We start from the raw sequence: 18119 nt of genomic DNA, 5'->3' as shown, positions 1-18119 counted from the left end.
CCTTCCCGGCCACAGACACATACACAGTTCAGGCTCTGCTGCTTTCCTGAGCTTCCTCCCACGGTGCTCCAAACGCCACCCTCAGTTTCCAGTGGGGTCACTCCAAGGTTGCTGGTCCTGCGGAGGGGGACAGCCTGGCGGGCGCTGAGGTCACGCGCGCGGGAGCAGGCCTCCCGGCAGGCGGCACGCATAACACCGGCGCGCCGCGCTCTCCGGGCGTCCCTGTCCCCAAGGATCGCAGCAGCTCCCGGGAAATCAATTCCTCCCCGAATTAGGCCCATCTGCTCACAGATTTAATGATCATTTGTGCTCTGTAATCGCTGGCTTGCAAAGTGGCGGGGAGAAGCAAACGTCTCGTTTTCAGCACCGCCCCCCCCCCGCCCGAAATAAAACTGGCAAAAATCAAAAGAGCATTCTGGGAAGCACTTAATACTCGAAGCATTGGTGATTAAGAAAATCAATAAGGTTCCGCGTCGTCCGAGCAAGGGCCGGCGCGGGGGCCTCCTGGCGCGCTCTGGCGTCCGCAGGGCGTGCGCGGGGCCCGCGGGGCGCAAACGGTTAAGGCGGCCGGCGCCTCCGGAGGGCACGGCGGCGCAGGTGGGCGCGCACGGCCGGGCCGGGGCGGGGGCGCGCGGCGGGGCGCACGGCGGGCCCGAGCGCGGGGTGCGTGTGCCGCCGGCCGGCGCGGGGCCGCTTCAGCGCCGCGTCTTTTCTTCTCCTCGCGGTGATGTCATCGGCGGCGGCGGCTGGGAGCCGGGAGGCGGCGGCGGGGGCGGCGCCGGGCGGCCGCCGCAGGTTCATGTGCATCTAATGAAAAGGCACTTGACAGTCGGCCAGGACGCACGCGAGGCAGCGCGAGCCGGCCGGACCGCGGCGCCGCCCGAGCCAATCGCCGGGCCGGCCTCCCCATGGGCGAGCCGGAGGGGGCGGGGGGCGCAGCCGGCCGGGCCGCGGCCGCTCCGAGGTGAACGGCGCCCAGACGGGCTCGCGGCGCGGGGAGGCCGGGCGCGCCGCCGCTATGAATTCCGCCGAGCAGACCGTTACGTGGCTCATCACCTTGGGGGTGCTGGAGTCGCCCAAGAAAACCATCTCGGACCCGGAGGGCTTCCTGCAGGCGTCTCTGAAGGACGGGGTGGTCCTCTGCAGGCTGCTGGAGCGCCTGCTGCCCGGGACCATCGACAAAGTAAGTGGCGCCCGCGCTCGCGCCCCCGCGGCGCACAGGCCCCGGGCGGTGGGCGCCGCGCCTGCTTCCCGCCGCGGCCGGGGGTGCGCGGAGACGCGCGGGCGCGGGGTCGCGGGGCGCGGAGGAGCCCACGCGCCTCCTTTGTGCGCGGACCCGGGAACGCGGCCCGCGCGGGGGGCGCGCAGGCGGCGCGAGGCCCGGGTGGCGGGAGCTCGGGGCGCCATTGTGTGCGGTGCGGCTGGACGAGGGGGCCCGGCCGCGTCCGGGGGGCGACCGCGGGGAGGCCGCGGGCAAGGGGGGCGGCGGCTCCGCTCCGCCCCGAGGTGGAGGCGCCCCTGGCCGTGACCCGCGCAGAGGACCGTGCTCCGGCGCCGCGCGCGGCTTCCTCCCAGGCTTTGTTCGAACAGTTCTTGGTGGTGGCATCGCGGGAGAGTTTCACCTCTGCCTCATCGAGCGATTGCTGTGCATTTTTAAAAGATGCAGTAATCAATAGCCGAGGGCCGGCCTGTGACAGGAGCTGCTGCCTTCCCCACGAGGGAATTCCGCACGTCTCCAAGCCCAGAGGAGGGCAAACCCCGAAAGTCCTGGCACTCTTCGAGGCTGGCTTACGATTCTAGATTTCGTTTTCAGGTCCGTACCTGATTTTGAACAGAATCCCTAGTCCCGCAGACCCTGCTTCTCTCTCGGTGGCTGGTGGTTTCCCCGGGGCTGGAGTGTGAACCTTGACCCTGGCCTCTGTGAGTGATTAAAGTTTGCTTTCCTCTCACACACACTGACAAAGCAGGGGCCGGGGCGTAGAAGTGCTTTTAAAAAACGAGGTATCCCTGTATTTCAGAAACACTGCAGTTTTATCCTTTTTTTTTTTTTTTTTTTTTTTTTTTGCCAGTGCAGAATCTTAAGATCAACAGTTACTTAAAAGGTGTTAAATGTAGAAGCTGAAGCACAGCATAATTAGGGGGAAAAAAAACTTTAATTTTTTAAATGGGGTTGTATTGGTCCTAACTGCACACGGACACTTTGCTAATAAAATGTTAATTAGGTGACTTGAAAAAGTAAAACGTTTAATCTTAGAAGTTTGTGCATGTTTTGGTGCTGCGTTTTAAGGGTCAGAAAAGGTTTTATTTCATATGAATTTTGCATGCATACTAGTTTCAGGTATTTTTCTTACTTGGGACGTATATATGGAAACAGAATCTGTATTAGAGTGAAGAGCTGCCTGTCTGTCCAGGAAATAAAAATGTTACTTGTAAGCGAACCTGATGTCACAATAAAATTATGATTTAAGACAGGAATAAGGAGCTGAATCCGTTTCAGGGCACTCAGAATACTTTGCTGCCATCTGGATATCAGGACGTCTGGTAATAAAAGACAGATGTTGCAGGGCACGAGGATGCACGCTCGGTTCACCCAAACAGGCTTCTACAAAATGCTGTCCATGACCGAGAGCGAAGCTTTAAGAAACTTCGTCTGCTGTCTGGATAAAAACATGTCACTATCAATGCATGTTATTTGGCTTAATAACTGCATGACTTTGATTGGCAGACTTCAATCATCGTTTTCTTGTACATTCTGAGATTTGCTTTCAGAACTGTAGCACTCCTTCCACCCTCCTAAAAGGAGGGGAGGAGTGAGGAGTGAATACAGGGTTTAGCTTGCAGGAGCCCAACTGCCACTGTCCCCCTCCCCGCGGCTCCGACTAACACTGCCACAATGCAAGTTTCACGTCAAGGCACAAATTATAGACAGAGCTCCTGATTCTCTGGTTCAAAGGTAGGTTTTTGGAGTAAAATATTAGCCAGTCTCTGCCTCTAAAAAACCTGGGGTTTCTGAAGTTTCATGAGCTGCTGCATTTCTTAAGCAGAGGTATTTCTTTGAGCTTGCACACCAAATACTGTGAGCCCCAAAGCAGACGGGGGGCAGCTTTCACCCAACTGTGCGAGCGTTTGGAAACCTCACTGAATATTTATGGGGAGTTGAAAGGGCCTTCACTTGACCCCAGTTTGCCACATGGACACCCTGACGACTGGTTCATGTGGTGTGAGCAGCTTGCAGCATCACAGTTGGAAACAGACCATGAGACTGGGGAGGGCAGGGAGTGAAGGAAAGTTTGGGGTGGCTCGGGTTTCCCATGTGCCTTTCATTAAGAAAACATTTACTAATGTGCTTCTTGCGTTATGTTCATTTGTTCTACTTCAGAGCCAGTAAAAGGGGTGGAGAACCACGAGGACATTCATTTCGGTTCAGACTGTAAAAGTTTTCTGTTCGGGTTCCCCTTGATGCATCTGCTTTTCTTAAGGCGGAAGGTTAGGGGCGGGGGGGGGGGGTTGGTGGTGGGGGCGCGCGGTGAATACACTCTTTACCCAAGCAGTTCAGAAAAGAGACACTCTCCATTATTGCCGCCGACACGTTCTCTGCTCTAGGGGAGACAAAGTGGGATTACATGGTTTCCCGGATCTCCGTGTATGAAGCTCTTGCGCTTTGATTTTCTCCAGTAATGGCCGGGACGTTTTGCTGACCTGCTCACACTCATCCCTCCTGGGATGGGAACACACAAAGGCTGCAGAATCCAGGGAGCCCTGCTACCTGGAGCTCATGAATTCCCACTTTAAACATTTTTTAGACGTTTTGTCAGAGGGTGAAATCAAGATGTACAAGTTTTAGAGGGCGGACCATCACTAATAAACGCATTGATGTGATGGGAGTCATGACACACTGCTTTAGTTTTGCTTATGGACATGGCGCATGGAGTTGCTTGAGTCAGTGCGAGAATCTCAGGGAGCCTGGTTCTTTCTCCCTGGGCCCCAGAGCACAGAACACGCACTGATGGGTAATGTGCTCCAGGGAGATGCTCCCTCCATCCACATCTGTGGATCACAGTTGAAAGTCCTGCTACCTTCTTGTCTTGCTAGATGTCCTGGGTGTCTATGTGAGCATTTAGATTGGGTTAAGTTGTCAGGCTGGGTGTCTGTGTCCTGGGGCCGTAACAGAGCCCCAGCCTGGGCGGGCTGCACCACGCACCTGCTCTCTCCCAGTCCTGGAGGCGCAGGCCCAGGATCGGGGTGCGGGCAGGCCCATGCTCCCTCGGAAGGTGCTGGGGAAGGGGGTCCAGCACACGCCCAGAGTCCCCACGGCGTTCCCTGTGGTCTCTGCTGTGTCCTCACCTCCTCTTTTATAAGGACACCGTCATTGGATTAGGACCACCTGACCCCAGTGTGACCTCAACTTAACCAGTCACATCTGCAGCGACCTTGTTTCTGAATGAGGTCACGTCCTGGGCTTCTGGGGGTTAGAACTTGAACATAGGAATTTGGGGGGACACAATCCAACCCATAGTAAGTCACATAATAAATCTGAACCCAATTTATTCACTAGGTACCTGCTTGCAGGGTGCCAGATGCTGTCTGTGGGAGATAAAAGGACCAACAGGTTCTTTGGGGACAGCAGGAGGAAGCCGTGAAAACAGGAGCGGTGTGAGGCCGAAGGAAACGAAGTCAGAAAGTCAGCTGTACCTGCAAAGGAGCAGGAATTAAGGAGTTTGAGCGGCCCCGCCTCTGACGGTTTCTCCGACATGTGGATTAGAATATGGTTTGCATTTCCTCAGACTGCCATCTGGCAACCTAGGTGGTCTTCTGCAGGTGTGCAGAAAATCAGCGAATTCGGATATGACGTAGGAGGAAAAATGGCTTTTTCCTGATTGATGTGTGGCCGGCATTCTGATCAGTGCTGGGACTTCTGGGGCTGGGTCGGGGAGGGGGTGAGGTCAGCGGCCGCTGGACAGCAGTTCTGAGCGCCCACTGTGGGGAGCTTGCCTCTTCCTGGGCCCTTCGCCCTGAGGATGAGGTCAGCGCAGGCAGGGTGGCATGCTGGCGAGGGGCTGGCTCCGGAGTCGAGATTCCAAAGCCCACACCCTGTCACCGTTTGTAAGTCCCGGTTGGTCGCCTGGGAAAGCACTCGTAGAGAAAACTTACAGAACACGGTATGTCCTGACTGTGTTTTTAAGGAGCCTTCTTTAAACTTTGCAAACTGAATTATTGGTTCTATCAAATTCCTTCTAATGAAACAAAGCTTCCAGAATAGTTAGTGTAATAATAAACATCTGCTTTTGAAGCACATGATTTTAAAGTCCTCTCTCAGCCCCGCACCAGGGCGATTCTTGTTTTGGGCTTTAGGCCCAGAGCAGGAGGAAATTCACTGCATTTGTTGGCTCATTCCACAGTAAAGCAGACAAACCTGCATTCGGTGTAGACGGGGGACGCGGAGAGTGATTCGCCAAGAGCCACACTAGCGCCGTGGCCTGGCCCGGCCCGTGGTGTGCTCACTCAGGGACATCTGACTTGGGTTTGGGAGCGCAGGGGGAGCAAGAGGGCCTGCGGTCCCGGGCAGCGGCCTCTCAGTCCTCCGGGAGAGTCTGGCATTGGTGCTGTGCCAGGACCTCATTCTATTAATAGAAATAGTGCCCGCAGTGGCCTCCCTCCCTCCTTCCCTCGAGCACGCCCGCCTCACCTCTGGATACGTCTCTCGTAAAGAAACGGTGTGCCCCGCGGTGCTGACAGGGTGCTGAGCTGCTTCTCCGGGGCACCTCGTGTCGCACCTCGTGTCACCCCCGTCTCCCAGGCGAGAACACGGGGGCCCAGCAGCCTGCCGTGCCCATGTTGCCCAGACAGCACTCGGGGGCAGAAGAGTCCAGCCCAGGGGTGCCTGCTGCTGGGGCTGTCGGGATGGGAGCCACGCTCCTGCCTGGTTCGCGGGGAGCTCCGCCACACCTGGGACGAGGACAGGTAGCTCGGGAGAGCACCGCCCTCAGGCTGCCGCCTGGTCGGGACGTTCCTTTGCCCGTTCTCTCTCGTCTCCCACGGGAGGTCAGCCCTGAGGAATCCGGTGGGCTCCTGCTCTGGCATCTGGTCGTCCTCAGGGGCCCCCGGGCCTTGCGGACCCTGGGTTTACTGGTGCGCGTCTCTACGGAGCTGTGAAACAGCGGGCTGTATGCGCACGGACCAGGGGCACGTCTAGCACTGTCTCCGGAGGGCCCGTCCCTGCTCCTCCGGCTTGGAATCGCCCGGGGGTGCGTCATCGTCGGTAGAAGGTGGCAAAGGCACAGCGTCTCTTGGGCACTCAACTCTGCCAGGGGCCCCCAAGACCCACTGGGCCCTCCCAGAGCCACTCTTAAGAGGGGTGGTCCCCATATGTGTTCCAGAGTCACCCATTTGCTGTGTGACCTGGGGCAACTTCTCTAATTTCTTTGAGTCTTAATTTCCACTCAAACACTGGATTAATGATACCTGCCTGAAGGGAATGGGCTCCTGGGGCAATAGGGTCATTAAGGGGGTAAGGGAGTGGACGTGAGGGGTTTCGTGCAGTGCTGCGCACAGAGTAGGTCCTCAGTACACAGTAGGTGTGATTATTTTATGAATTGACCCTGAAAACGTTTCCTGCTGTGGCCAGGAAAACTTGTAAGCCAGGATTGGAACCTCAAGGCCGCTCAAATCCAGGAATACTTTCTAATTCTCACAATGGGCAGATTCTTGCAACTTTAGGGGGCTGACGGCCCCTCCCCTCCCCCCGACAGACCGCCATTGTCGGGCTGGTGGGACCCCTGAATTTGGCTTCTGGGACCCCGTGTTGAGCGCCAGGCCCCGCGCAGCTGCCGAGCACACGGCTGCTGTAGCTCCGAGGGGGCAGAGGGCCCAGCCGGAGGCTCGGGTTTCACACTCACAGAGCCGCGTGCACGGAAGGGCCTGGACCGCCACCGTGCGCGGAGGGAGGGTGTTGGGGCCGGCCCTGGGCCCTGTGTCCCCCGTGTGTGACTTCTGGCCTTTCCCGCCATCAGTTCTCCCCAGTTAGGTTAGGAACATTCATTTCCTGCTGTTTTTATATTTCGAAATTTAGCTCTGAATTTTAAAAGTTTTATGACCCAAACTGGTCGTTCTCAGCCGTGTTTTTGCAGGATGGTGCTGTGTCTGCTGGACTCTGAAGGCCAAGGGGAAAGGTGGGGGCATTTAAGTGGGATTTGTGGAAATACGTACAGATTGGCTTCCCACCGTGTGCGTGCTGGCCTACACATCACACACACAGACACACGTGCATGTCACCCGTGTCACCTTTCCCGGAGGGTCCTCAGAGAAACCGTGGGTCTCAAGCGTAAAGCACTTGTGGATTCTCCGGGTGAAGGAGTTCTCAGGACGCTATCCTGCCCAGACCCATCATTGTACAGATGAGTCAGCTGACGTCCGTGGCGTGTGCTTGTGTAAGTGTGTACTGCACCGTGTGCGGAGGGTGACCCACGCTGTAGTGCGCACGAGTGGGGTCTGAGGACCGTGCTGGGGCAGCGATGCCCAGAGGCCAGCCTCCGCAGAGGCCAGCCTCCTAGGGCACGGAGATTACAGGAGTGGCCCCACTTGTTCAGGCTTCGCTGTCGCCACGCCCTGTGGAGAGTGACCTGGCAGTTCCCCTCACGTCCACAGATGAAGCCCGTCTTCTCCCCTCTCGAGTCCCAGGCTGGCCTTGCCTCGTTTTGGCCGATGGGCTGTGGCTGACGTGACGGGTGCTAGGACCTAGCCGAGGCTCCGGGAGGCTTGGCGAGTTTCTGCGCTCTCTCAGACCTGCCGCCACCCCGCAGACGGCCCGGCCCTGGATGCCGAGGGATGGGAGGGCACCTGGCAGAGGGCTCGGCTGTCCTCGCTGAGGCCGCCGGCCGCCGCTGCAGCCTGCCCGCCCTGGAGGGAGCCCAGCCGAGACGGGCGGAGCTGCTGCCCCAGCACGCCCACCCATGACCCGAAGGACTGCCGTCTGACCCGTAGCCCCATGGACAGAAAGAGACGCTCACTTCAGCCTGCCACCGAGGTTTCGTGGCAGCCTCACTTTTTGTGCAGCCTCACTGGGGCAGTAGGTATTGGGTCCAAGGCTGGAGAGTGAAGTTGTTATTTTGTACAGAACTTTAATTTTTATTACACTTGGAGCAGCTTTTTAAAGAGGGGTCAAAAATATTTTTTAAAATTTTTTTATTTTTTAAAAATATTTTATTTATTTGACAGAGAGAGACACAGAGCGAGAGGGAACACAAGCAGGGGGAGTGGGAGAGGGAGAAGCAGGCTTCCCGCCGAGCAGGGAGCCTGATGCGGGGCTCGATCCCAGGACCCTGGGATCACGACCTGAGCTGAAGCCAGAAGCTTAACCAGCTGAGCCACCCAGGCGCCCTGGGTCAGAAATATTCTTAATGTAGTCTCCAAACAAGGTGTATGTAATCCAGAACCAAAGTGTAGCAATTTAAGCTTCTTCTAGTTTATATTAAATTGCTTCAGCCTAAAATGGGAATCCACAGTTCCGAGTTGGCTTTGGATTTGCATAGTTTCTTGCAACGAAGTCTGGTTGTGGCGGTATGATATTCGTTAGCAACACCTTCTTTAAAACACTCTAGTTCTTGGTTATTTGTAAATACTCTGGCCCATGATGGCCTTTCTCCCTCACTTTTGTGTGACTCACTGCTGAGCTCCTATGCCAAGAAGATGCATTCCTACCTATTTCCTGTCCGTAAAATACTTTGTTTACGAGAGACTTTTTAGTATCCATCTGCAGCTAGCAAATTCATTCAGAAGTCTTTTGTCAGAAATACTGGGTTTCTGAAAAAGCCTGTTGCATGCCGAAAGGTTATGAATTTGTTGTCATGTTAAGGAAGAGTGTTATAGTGGTTTTGCCGGAGAATTAGCAGTTTTAGAGGGCCTTCCTGGGATGAATGGCCTCTGCTGGTGGTGCCCCAGGAGACCACCAGGACACCTAGAATCTGATTCCAGGCCTTTATTTCTGGAGTAACCTCCTTGGCATCTTTTCTGTGGGGCTGAAGCAGTTGCCTCGTTCAGGCAGTCATAAACACTGGTGCTGGTCACAGATTTCTTCTCATGGAAACATGACATTTTCTGGTCACAGTTTTCCTGTTTGTTAATGCATTTTTGTTTCTTTTGAAAACAAGCTCTCTAAATAGGATGTGGTCAAATTCTGGACAGGCTTGTGGTGAAGGTTAAACTTCCAGAAAGTACCACTGTACTTGTAAGTGACAAGAGACTGGAATTGAGTGTCTTCCACCCTGTCACCTGGTGACAAATGGAGAAGAATCGGAGTTCATTTATCGCATCTCCGACAAAGTGCATCTGCTTAGATTGGGTCCGAGTAACTACCATGTCAGCAATCCAAGGTTGGTTCTTCGGATAATAATAGTAACTGTATTTTATTTTGTGTGAGTCTTAAGCATCTGCTTATGAATTGTTAAAAAATACTCTGGGAGTGAGCTAGGTGAGTACCTTACACATAATGCTTTTGTTGTCTATAATGCAATGTCTACTTTAAGAAGCTAGAAGAATATGGGCAAATTAAACTCTAAGTAATATATGAAAGAGAATAATAAAGAACAGAATGGGAATCAGTAAAATAGAAAACAAATCTGCCAGAGAAGATCAACAAAACCAAAATCTAGTTCTTTGAGGAAATCAATAAAATTGAAAAACCTCTTAGAATGATCAGGAAAAAAGGAAAGAAGACACAAATGACCAATATGAAGAATCACTATGAGTTCTCCAGATACTAAAAAGATAATAATGGGATAGTATGAACATTTTTATGCCAGTCAGTTCTACAGCTTAGATAAAATGTACAATTTCCATGGAAAACACATTCAAGAGGAAATGGATGACCTTAGTAGCCCGACATCTAGTAAAGAATTTAAAGTAGTTAAAAAGCTTGTCATAAAGAAAATTCCAGGCCACATGGCCTCACTGGTGAATTTTACCAAACAATTAAGAAGGACTTATATCCAGGGGCGCCTGGGTGACTCAGTTGTTAAGCGTCTGCCTTCGGCTCAGGTCGTGGTTCCAGGATCCTGGGATGGAGCCCCGCATCGGGCTCTCTGTTCGGCGGGAAGCCTGCTTCTCCCTCTCCCGCTCCCCCTGCTTGTGTTCCCTCTCTCGCTGTGTCTCTCTCTGTTAAATAAATAAATAAAAATTAAAAAAAAAAAAAGAAGGACTTATATCCAGGATACATAAGGAATACTCCGCACTCAATAATAAGGAAACAAAGAACCCAATTTAAAGAATGGACAAATGGCTTGAGCAGACACTTCACCAGAGAAGGTGAGCAAGTGACCAGCACAGGAAAGATGCTGGACGGCACTAGTCACGAGGGAAATGCAACCTGAAACTGCTGCGGGGCACCACTGTGCACCTGCTGGAGTGGTTAGAGTGTAAGACTGATCATACCCCGTGTCAATGAGGATGTGGAGCACCTGGAGCCCCCATCCATTGCCGGTGGGAACAGAAAACCCTATAATGGCTCTGGAAAGCAGCTTGTCAGTTTCTTGCACTATTATACATCTACCAAGTGGCTTAGCCATTCCATTCCATTCCATTTCTTTCTTTTTTATTTTTTTTAAGATTTTATTTATTTATTTGAGAGAGAGGGAGAGAGAGCGTGAGTTGGGTGGGGGAGAGGGAGAGGGAGAGAATCTCTGGCAGACTCCCCACTGAGCACGGAGCCCCATGTGGGGCCCGATCTCACGACCCTGAGATCACGACCTGAGCTGAAATCAAGAGTTGGGGGCTTAACTGACTGAGCCACCCAGGCGCCCCTTAGGCGTTCCATTTCTAAGTATTGACTCAAAGAAATGGAAATATGCCTGTACCAAGTCTTATGCACAAATGTTCATAGCAACTTTGTTTTTTTAATTTATTTTTTGCAATTTTATTTTTAATAGCCACAAACTGGACACAGCCCAGATGTTTCTCACCTGGTGAATGGATAAAGTATGGTGTATCCATACTATCTAATACTAAGCAATAAAAGTGAATACTCTAAGAGGGATGAAAATTATACCGGGTAGAGAAGCTGGGTCAAAAAGTACACCCTGTATGAGTCTGTGTACATAAAATTCTAGAAAATGCCGTGGGCTCTACAGTGCTCGCTTAGGGACACTTCAGGGGCACAAAGAGACCTTGGGGATGAGGGGACATTCGTCATGATTCTGGTGATGGTTTCACAATGTACACGTCAAAACTTGTCAAATCGTACACTTCAAATGAGCACGGTGTGTCTGTTACACTAAGTTATATCTCGTAGCACGTCTGTTAGAGCTCACTAAGTGTACGTGGCCGTATTCACCCCGTGTGTCATTAAGTTTCTGTTGTGTGTAACGGAGCTTCGGTTCATTCTACTGGCAGTCCCCTCCTTTTGAGCCTGACTGTGAATCCAGAAGACATGTATAGAATTTTAATGTATAAAGGTAAATAGTGTACTTGCATTTTATGGGGGGAAGGGATTTACTCCCTGAGAGCTCATTTGTTCCTGGATTTGTTTGTTTTCTCATCAAATCCTTATTGGACATCTACTACACGGATTATGCTGAGCTCTGGAGATTCAGGGATGACACAACATAGACTTGCAGACTGTCTAGTGCAGAGAATAACATTAAAGAGGTCGTATGAATTTGTTTTACAAATTGAGGTACATGTGCTGGGGGTAAGGAACAGGTTTTAGCTGAGGAACCTGGTTTATACTTGGCAGGTGGGACAGGTGATGTCTGGGGAAGGCTCTTCTCTGGAAGTGGTCCTTGAGTGCTGATGGACGAGTGGGCTATAAGAGGGAGGAATGGGGAAAGGCCTGGGTGGCCACAGTGCTGGCCGGGGCAGAGGGTCTTAAAGATTTTGATGTTTTTTAGAGTTTTAAAGGGAAGAATGACACGGTTGGTTGTGGATTTTGAAAACAATAGGCAGAGTCTGGAAACAGACTGGATGCGGCCCATTGTGGAGAGGGAGGTGGTTATGAAGCCTTTGGGAGCTGGATTTCAGCGGGGTTCAGGGGACCAGGGCGGGCATGGCAGCTCTGAGCCCCACCGCCCTTGGGGTACTGGCTACACACAGAAGAGATGGGGTATCTCTGGTGTGAGAGGCAGCCTGGGGGGCGCGTGAGGCTTGGTACCAGGTCCGGAATGGATGCAGTGGTGAATGGGAGGAGTTGGAGCTCAGAGAGGACACGGGGCTGGAATGTAAATCTGGGAGTCACAGAGAGAGAGAGAGAGAGAGGTGTGAACTGAAGTGTAGCCGTGATGAGCTTCCTAGCACCAGCCTTGGGGAGTTGGACAGGGACAGCCCGGGCAGTGCTGCTAAGGAGGAACCTGGCAGCAGGTGGCGAGGCCCGGAGAGAGCCTGGTGACTGGAAGCCAGGGCAAGAGCATGACCAGTATGCTGTGGGTGCGAGGGAGAACCAGAGGGCTCTGGAGGCGTGCTGGGAGGGTGGGGCATGGGCACTGGGGCACGGGCACTTGTCCCCGGGCAGCAGGCACGCGCGGACTGTCCCAGGCGAGTGCGCACCTGGTCATGGGCCACTGAGCCAGGGCGCCCGTGTGGAGTGGGGAGGGCGGGGACGGCTCTGGACAGAGAGGGGGGCAGAGGTGGTTGGGGGCAGAGCTGAGCCCGCGAGGGCGGCTTCAGCGAGGGCGGCTGCTGGGCCAGAGCCCCTCGTGTGCTGGGTGTGTGGATTCACGGCCACTGTTCAGGGGGCAGAGCAGGACCTCATGGTGCTCATCACTGTCTTCAGGTCTGGTAAACGGAAGTTGACCTTGAGCTGGTTTTGCCTGAACAAGGATGCTAGAAAACCGTGTTCCTTTCCACAGCTTTAGGGACAGACGACGGTCACATTTCCCCCTTCATTTTCTATGTGTTTTACCAGGTGTTCGTTTAAGTCCAGCGAGCGAGCGGAGGCCAAGCACTTGCCGCTGAGCAAGGCGGAGGTTTCCGTCTTACCTGAGATGTATCAATGTCTGGTCTCCGTCCGTTCGACAAGGAACTGCTGGAAGACACCTGCTCCGTGCCACGTCTGTTTGCAGCTGGCCTTTGAAAGTCCAGATCTGTCGTAGTTAAGGCAGTTTCGGGATGTCAATATGTAGTTTTGAGAATGCTCATGTTCTAGTTGAGGATTGTCTGTATTAGGTTATAAGGTTATGAATATACATGTGTCTCCTGGGATTTGCTTTCTCTTTCTCATTTGGAAACTGCTCACAATTTGTTACATGTCATAATAAATGCAGGAGGAGAGATCAAAGTGAATAAATGCTATGTAGTGGGAATATTGTTCCTAAACCACAATAAATGTAAGCAACGTCTAGCTTTTGGGTACTAATTTTCCAATTCAAAGCAGTAAAACATGCACTTTTCAGGTCTGTCTCCATGTGTGGGAGAAGCAAGCCCACCAGTTATTTTTTTTTCCTTGATCCTTTATCTCTGAGAGGCTGTTGGGAGAGTGTTTTTGGGAGCAGGGGTGGGGGTGTTGAGGGAAGGGGTGTGGTGCGCACGTACACAGCCTCCCTCGTTGAGGAGCTTCTGGGCTGACAGTTCCTGGGTCGGGCTGGTTTTCTTCTCTTACAGCTGGAGGTGGTCCGTCATGTACAAAATGTTAGCATGTGCATTTCGGGTTGTCTCCAGGTCATGAGGGGCATCCCGTTGTTCGTGCCTTGGGTTTAGGTGGCTACGTGGGTCTTACATTTGAGGCTCATCAGAATCACTGGACGGCTTGTGAAAAATAGATTGCTGGGCTCCCCCCCGGAGTTCCTGATGTCGTGGGCCTGGGTGGGTGTTGAGAATTTGCGTTTCTGACAGGTTCTCAGGTCATGCTGATGCTGCCGGTCCAGGGGACCACGTGTGAGAACCACTGACAGCCCCCCGAGCTCATCAGCCAGCAACACTGTAACCTGGACCAGCCAGATTGTATGCACGGCCCTTTAAGAAGGCAGGAGACCGAGGTGTGATCACCTGGGGGCTTTTCCACAGGTGAGCACTGGCTGCTTGCCTACGTGGCTGCCCCCTCACGCTTGGAAAGCTTCCTATCTAGTGCCTGTTAGTTCAAGACCGAACAGACCCCACGCTGCTTCCCTATGGGCTTTTGAAATGTGGGGGTAGAGAGGCTGGAAAGAAATTCTGCCTTGCGTTGGAAGGGGCAGTTGGAATTTATCTCAAAAATGGGATTCCTCACCTGTTTCTGTGCATCTAGAACATTCTTGTATAAACAAGAGAAACAATCTGAAGAGAGCAAGCTCAGCAGGTCTGTATGAGATCTGATGAGTGCGTTGCTTAAATTCAGGCACTTAGGGAGACATCCTTGAAATCTTCGAGTTAGGGCTGGGAGGAGCTGTGGCTAAACAGGACGCAAGTCACTGAAGCCTACGGAGAGACTTCAGGCTGGGCTTCTCTGCAACACAGGCTGTAAAGGGAAAAGGAAGGCCCCGTGTTGTTGGGTTGTGGGGTTTGGGAATGGCCTCCGGCAGGAGTCTGGCATGCCCCATCAAAACGTAGCTGGGCAGCGCCATTCTTCAGTGAGGGCTTCATGTGACTCATGAGGCTGCTTCTAAGGGGTGGTGGGCCTGTGGTCCTTAAACTGGGACCCCTTGTTCTCTGAAGGTCTGGAGGGATCTGTGCTGCTCACGCTGGCCTTCAGCTGATACCGAGAACACGTGCCTTGATTTCGTTCCAATTTATGCTTTTCAATTAAGGAGCCAGTCAATCATTTTGTTACTGAATATGGAGAAAACAGTGACAGTTTCTGACAGCCTCCCCCACCCCAAGGCTGGTCACGGGAAGCCATTGCTGAGGTGACCTTCAGCGGCCATTTCTCCTTCGGCAAAGGACGTTGGAATTGTGGACAAACGTTTTCAAGCAGCCATCCTAAAAAGGCTTCAAACGGCAATGACAGATTCTCTTGAAACAAATGAAAAAATGGGAAATCTCAGCAAAGAAACAGGACTTATAAAAAAGAAATGGAAATTACAGAAATGAAAACGAGAATAACAAAAACTAACTGGATGGGCTCCTCGGTGGAGGACGGAGGATGGAAGCAGGGGACAACAGGCCTTGTCCCTGGAGTTTGCGGAGCCCGAGCTGGGGAAAGTGCCTGGGGCCGCGGAGGGAGCCGCTGTCTTGGGGCGTCACAGACACACGGGCAGAACTGTCACAGCTGCAGCCGCCCGCCTTCATTCCTGTCCCTCTCCTCCGCCTCCTTCCGTGTGCGCCTCTTCCCCACCTCCCTGAAATGTCAGACTCCCACGAGGTCTTCATTGGCTTGTTCTGGCTCCTTTGTGACACTTAGGAAACGAATATAAGGCAGCCTAGACAACACGCGGGGCTTGTGCCCAGCCGCATGAAGTGCTGGGCGGAGGGAGCCTGGCGAGGCCCGAGGGCGCAGGCCAGCTGGGTAGGGGGAAACCCGACAAAGAGCTGGCGATTTTCCTTAGTGATAGAGAGGAGAGCTGAAACCAGAGAGCGGCTCTCGGCAGCTCCCGGCTAACTGATGCCCTGATAACACACAGGATGCTGAATGTGGGCAGCCCTGGAGAGAGAGGGCCGGCAGCTGGCCCCGGGCTGAGCCGGCGGTGGTTCGATGCACCTGTCGGTCCTGACAGAAAGGGTTAAGGTTGAGACTCACAGTAAAACCCAAGACTGGCTTTCATTCCTCTGTATCATGTTGCCTGCGGTGGTTATACTTCCAAGTGTTTTTTAAGAATAGTTTCTGTCTCAGATATTTGATTCTCACATTTGACCAATGATACTACTTTTGTGTCCTAAGTGCTCAGTCAGCGTTGCTCAACCTCACTTTTACTGAACAGATAGTATATTGAATGCTTGGCTCTGCCAGGTGTTGACATTTTATCCAGACAGACGGAATACTCTGCATATGGAGCGTCTCATTCCGAGTGCAGGTAATGTTCCGTGGAAGTACTGAGTGCACAAGTAGGTCACATAGCCTGTTAGACCATGATAAGTGCTTTGGAGAGAAGTAGCAGGATGTGGGGGTGGGGAGTGCCAGCAGTTAGGGCAGACATTGCTGAGAAGTGGCACTTAAACAAAGGCTCCACGAATATGAGCAAAGGAGTGATGTGAAGGTCTGGGAGATGGGGTTTCAGGCACGGGAGATAGCCCGTGCAAAGGTCTTGAGGTAAGAGCCTTCCTGGCAAGGTCTGGGAAAAGCAGAGGCCCGTGTGAGCTAGGGGAGAGTAGCTGGCTGATGAGTTCACGGGGGGAACAAGCGAGCAGATTGTGCAGGGCCTGCTCAGCCATCGTAAGGACTTTGGCTTAAAAAAAATTAAGAGGCTTTATTTTCTAGAGCAGTTTAGGTTTCCGGGAAACCGAGCAGAAAGTACTGAGAATTCCCATGTACTCCCACTTTCCCCTATTAACATTTTGCATTTGTGTGGTGTACTTACTACAATGGATGAGACAATACTGATACATTATTAACTGAAGTCCACAGCGTACATCAGGGTTCACTTCGTTGTGCACTATGTGGGTTTGGCCAAATGTCCACCATTACAGTGTCATACAGAGTAGCTTCACTGCCTTGAAAATTCTCTGTGCTCTCTGTTCATTCTGCCGACCCCTGGCAACCACTGATCTACTGTTGGTAGGCTACTACTCTGCAGTTTTGCCTTTTCTAGAATGCCATAGAGTTGCAATCATACAGGATGTAGCCTTTTCAGATTTGCTTCTCTCCCTTTGAAATATGCATTTAAGTTCCTTCTGTGTCTTTTATGGCTTAACAGATCATTTCTTTTTTATCACTGAATGGTTTCCCACTGTCCGATGCACCACAGCCTATTTATGCATCCACCACTAAAGGTCATCTTGATGATGTCCAGGTTTTGGCAAATAAACTGCTGCAGACATTTGTGTTCAGGTTTTCTCATGGATGTGTTTTCAGCTCTTGGGTGAAGCAGATTCACCCAAAAAGCAAAATTGCTGGATCTTATGGTAAGAAGATGTTAAATTTGGTAAGAAACCACCAAACTGTCGTCCAAAGTGGCTGCACCATTTTGCATCCCCACCAGCAGTGAAGGAGGGTCCCTGTCGCTCCACATCCTCACCAGCGAATGGCATTGCCAGTGTTGGGTTCTGGCCATTCTAATAGGTGTGCAGTGGCTTCTCCTTGTTTTAATTTGCAGTTCCCTGATGACATGGTGTGAAGCATCTTTTCATATGTTTACTTGCCATCTGTATATCTTCTTTGGTGAGGAGTCTATTCAGGTCTTTTGCCCATTTTTAAGTTGGGTTGTCTGTTTTCTTATTGTTGAGTTTTAGGAGTGCTTTGTATATTTTGGATACAAGTCCTTGATCGTATATATCTTATGTAAATACTTTCTTCTGGTCTGTGCCCTGTCTTCCATTCTCCTACAGGACTTTGGCTTTTACTCTGAGGGAACTGGGAGATTTTGGGGGTTCTGAGCAGAGGAGTCATGTGACAGGCAGATTATAAATATGCAGGGAGATGTTCCAGTTATAGTAATATGGAAGAAATAGAGTTCCTGAGTATATATTCGCAGCTTTATCTTTAATTAATGAAGGTCAGTTTTTCTAAGTGAGTTTTTGAAAATGTATTTCCCACCTACAGACACAACTCATTCACAGCTGCGGCCCATATACTCTGATACTTAAGAGTTTCAGGAGACAGCTAACGGTCTGTTTATCACCTCTTTATTATTCACAGTTAACAGGAAACTCTCAACAGGCTGCAGAGTTCTGCAGGCATCCAGGCTGTGGTCCTCTCCTTCCCCTGGCCTTTCCCTTTAGGGAGGGTCTCAGCTGCTATTTATGGAGAAGCGCTTGCCAGTGCACGTCCTCAGCTGTTTTCTATCCCTTTAATCAGGTTTCTTCCTCTGATGAAGCCTCCTTTAGCTTCCCAGTTTCCAAAATCATCCGGCTCTCTCTGCATGCCTCAAACCTCCCACACGCTATCATGTGGATTAAAATAGAGTGTGTTCTCAGGTGGTCAGTGTCCAGTCTTCTGACTCTGAGGCTTTAACTTGCCTCAAATGCAGCTTCTCAAGCACTTTAAAAATGAAAGATTCCTTAGCTGAGAGGGAAGGGTCAGTGCACTGCTCTGTAGCTCCCACCACGGCCCTTTGATTGCGCTGTGT

At 52.0% G+C, this 18119-nt stretch overlaps 1 protein-coding gene across 3 annotated transcripts in view; it reads left to right on the top strand.

Annotated features, from left to right (window-relative positions):
* The first annotated feature begins 696 nt into the window (after nt 1-696).
* The window catches only part of ARHGEF7 (Rho guanine nucleotide exchange factor 7), a 130089-nt gene continuing 112666 nt past the window's right edge, over nt 697-18119 (top strand). For 2 of the 3 annotated variants that reach the window (XM_032402605.1, XM_032402604.1), the window contains exon 1: nt 936-1183. In XM_032402605.1, coding sequence (XP_032258496.1) covers nt 1019-1183 — 165 coding nt within the window. In that variant the 5' untranslated portion in view covers nt 936-1018. Of the gene's footprint in view, nt 1184-18119 lie in introns of all 3 variants that reach the window. The other variant, XM_032402602.1, reaches the window with a different exon arrangement.

Source organism: Phoca vitulina, unplaced genomic scaffold (genome assembly GCF_004348235.1).
Source record: "Phoca vitulina isolate PV1807 unplaced genomic scaffold, GSC_HSeal_1.0 scaffold5, whole genome shotgun sequence".
NCBI lineage: Eukaryota > Metazoa > Chordata > Mammalia > Carnivora > Phocidae > Phoca > Phoca vitulina.
Note: the sequence above shows the minus strand (reverse complement) of the source record. Positions and strands in the feature narration are given on the sequence as shown.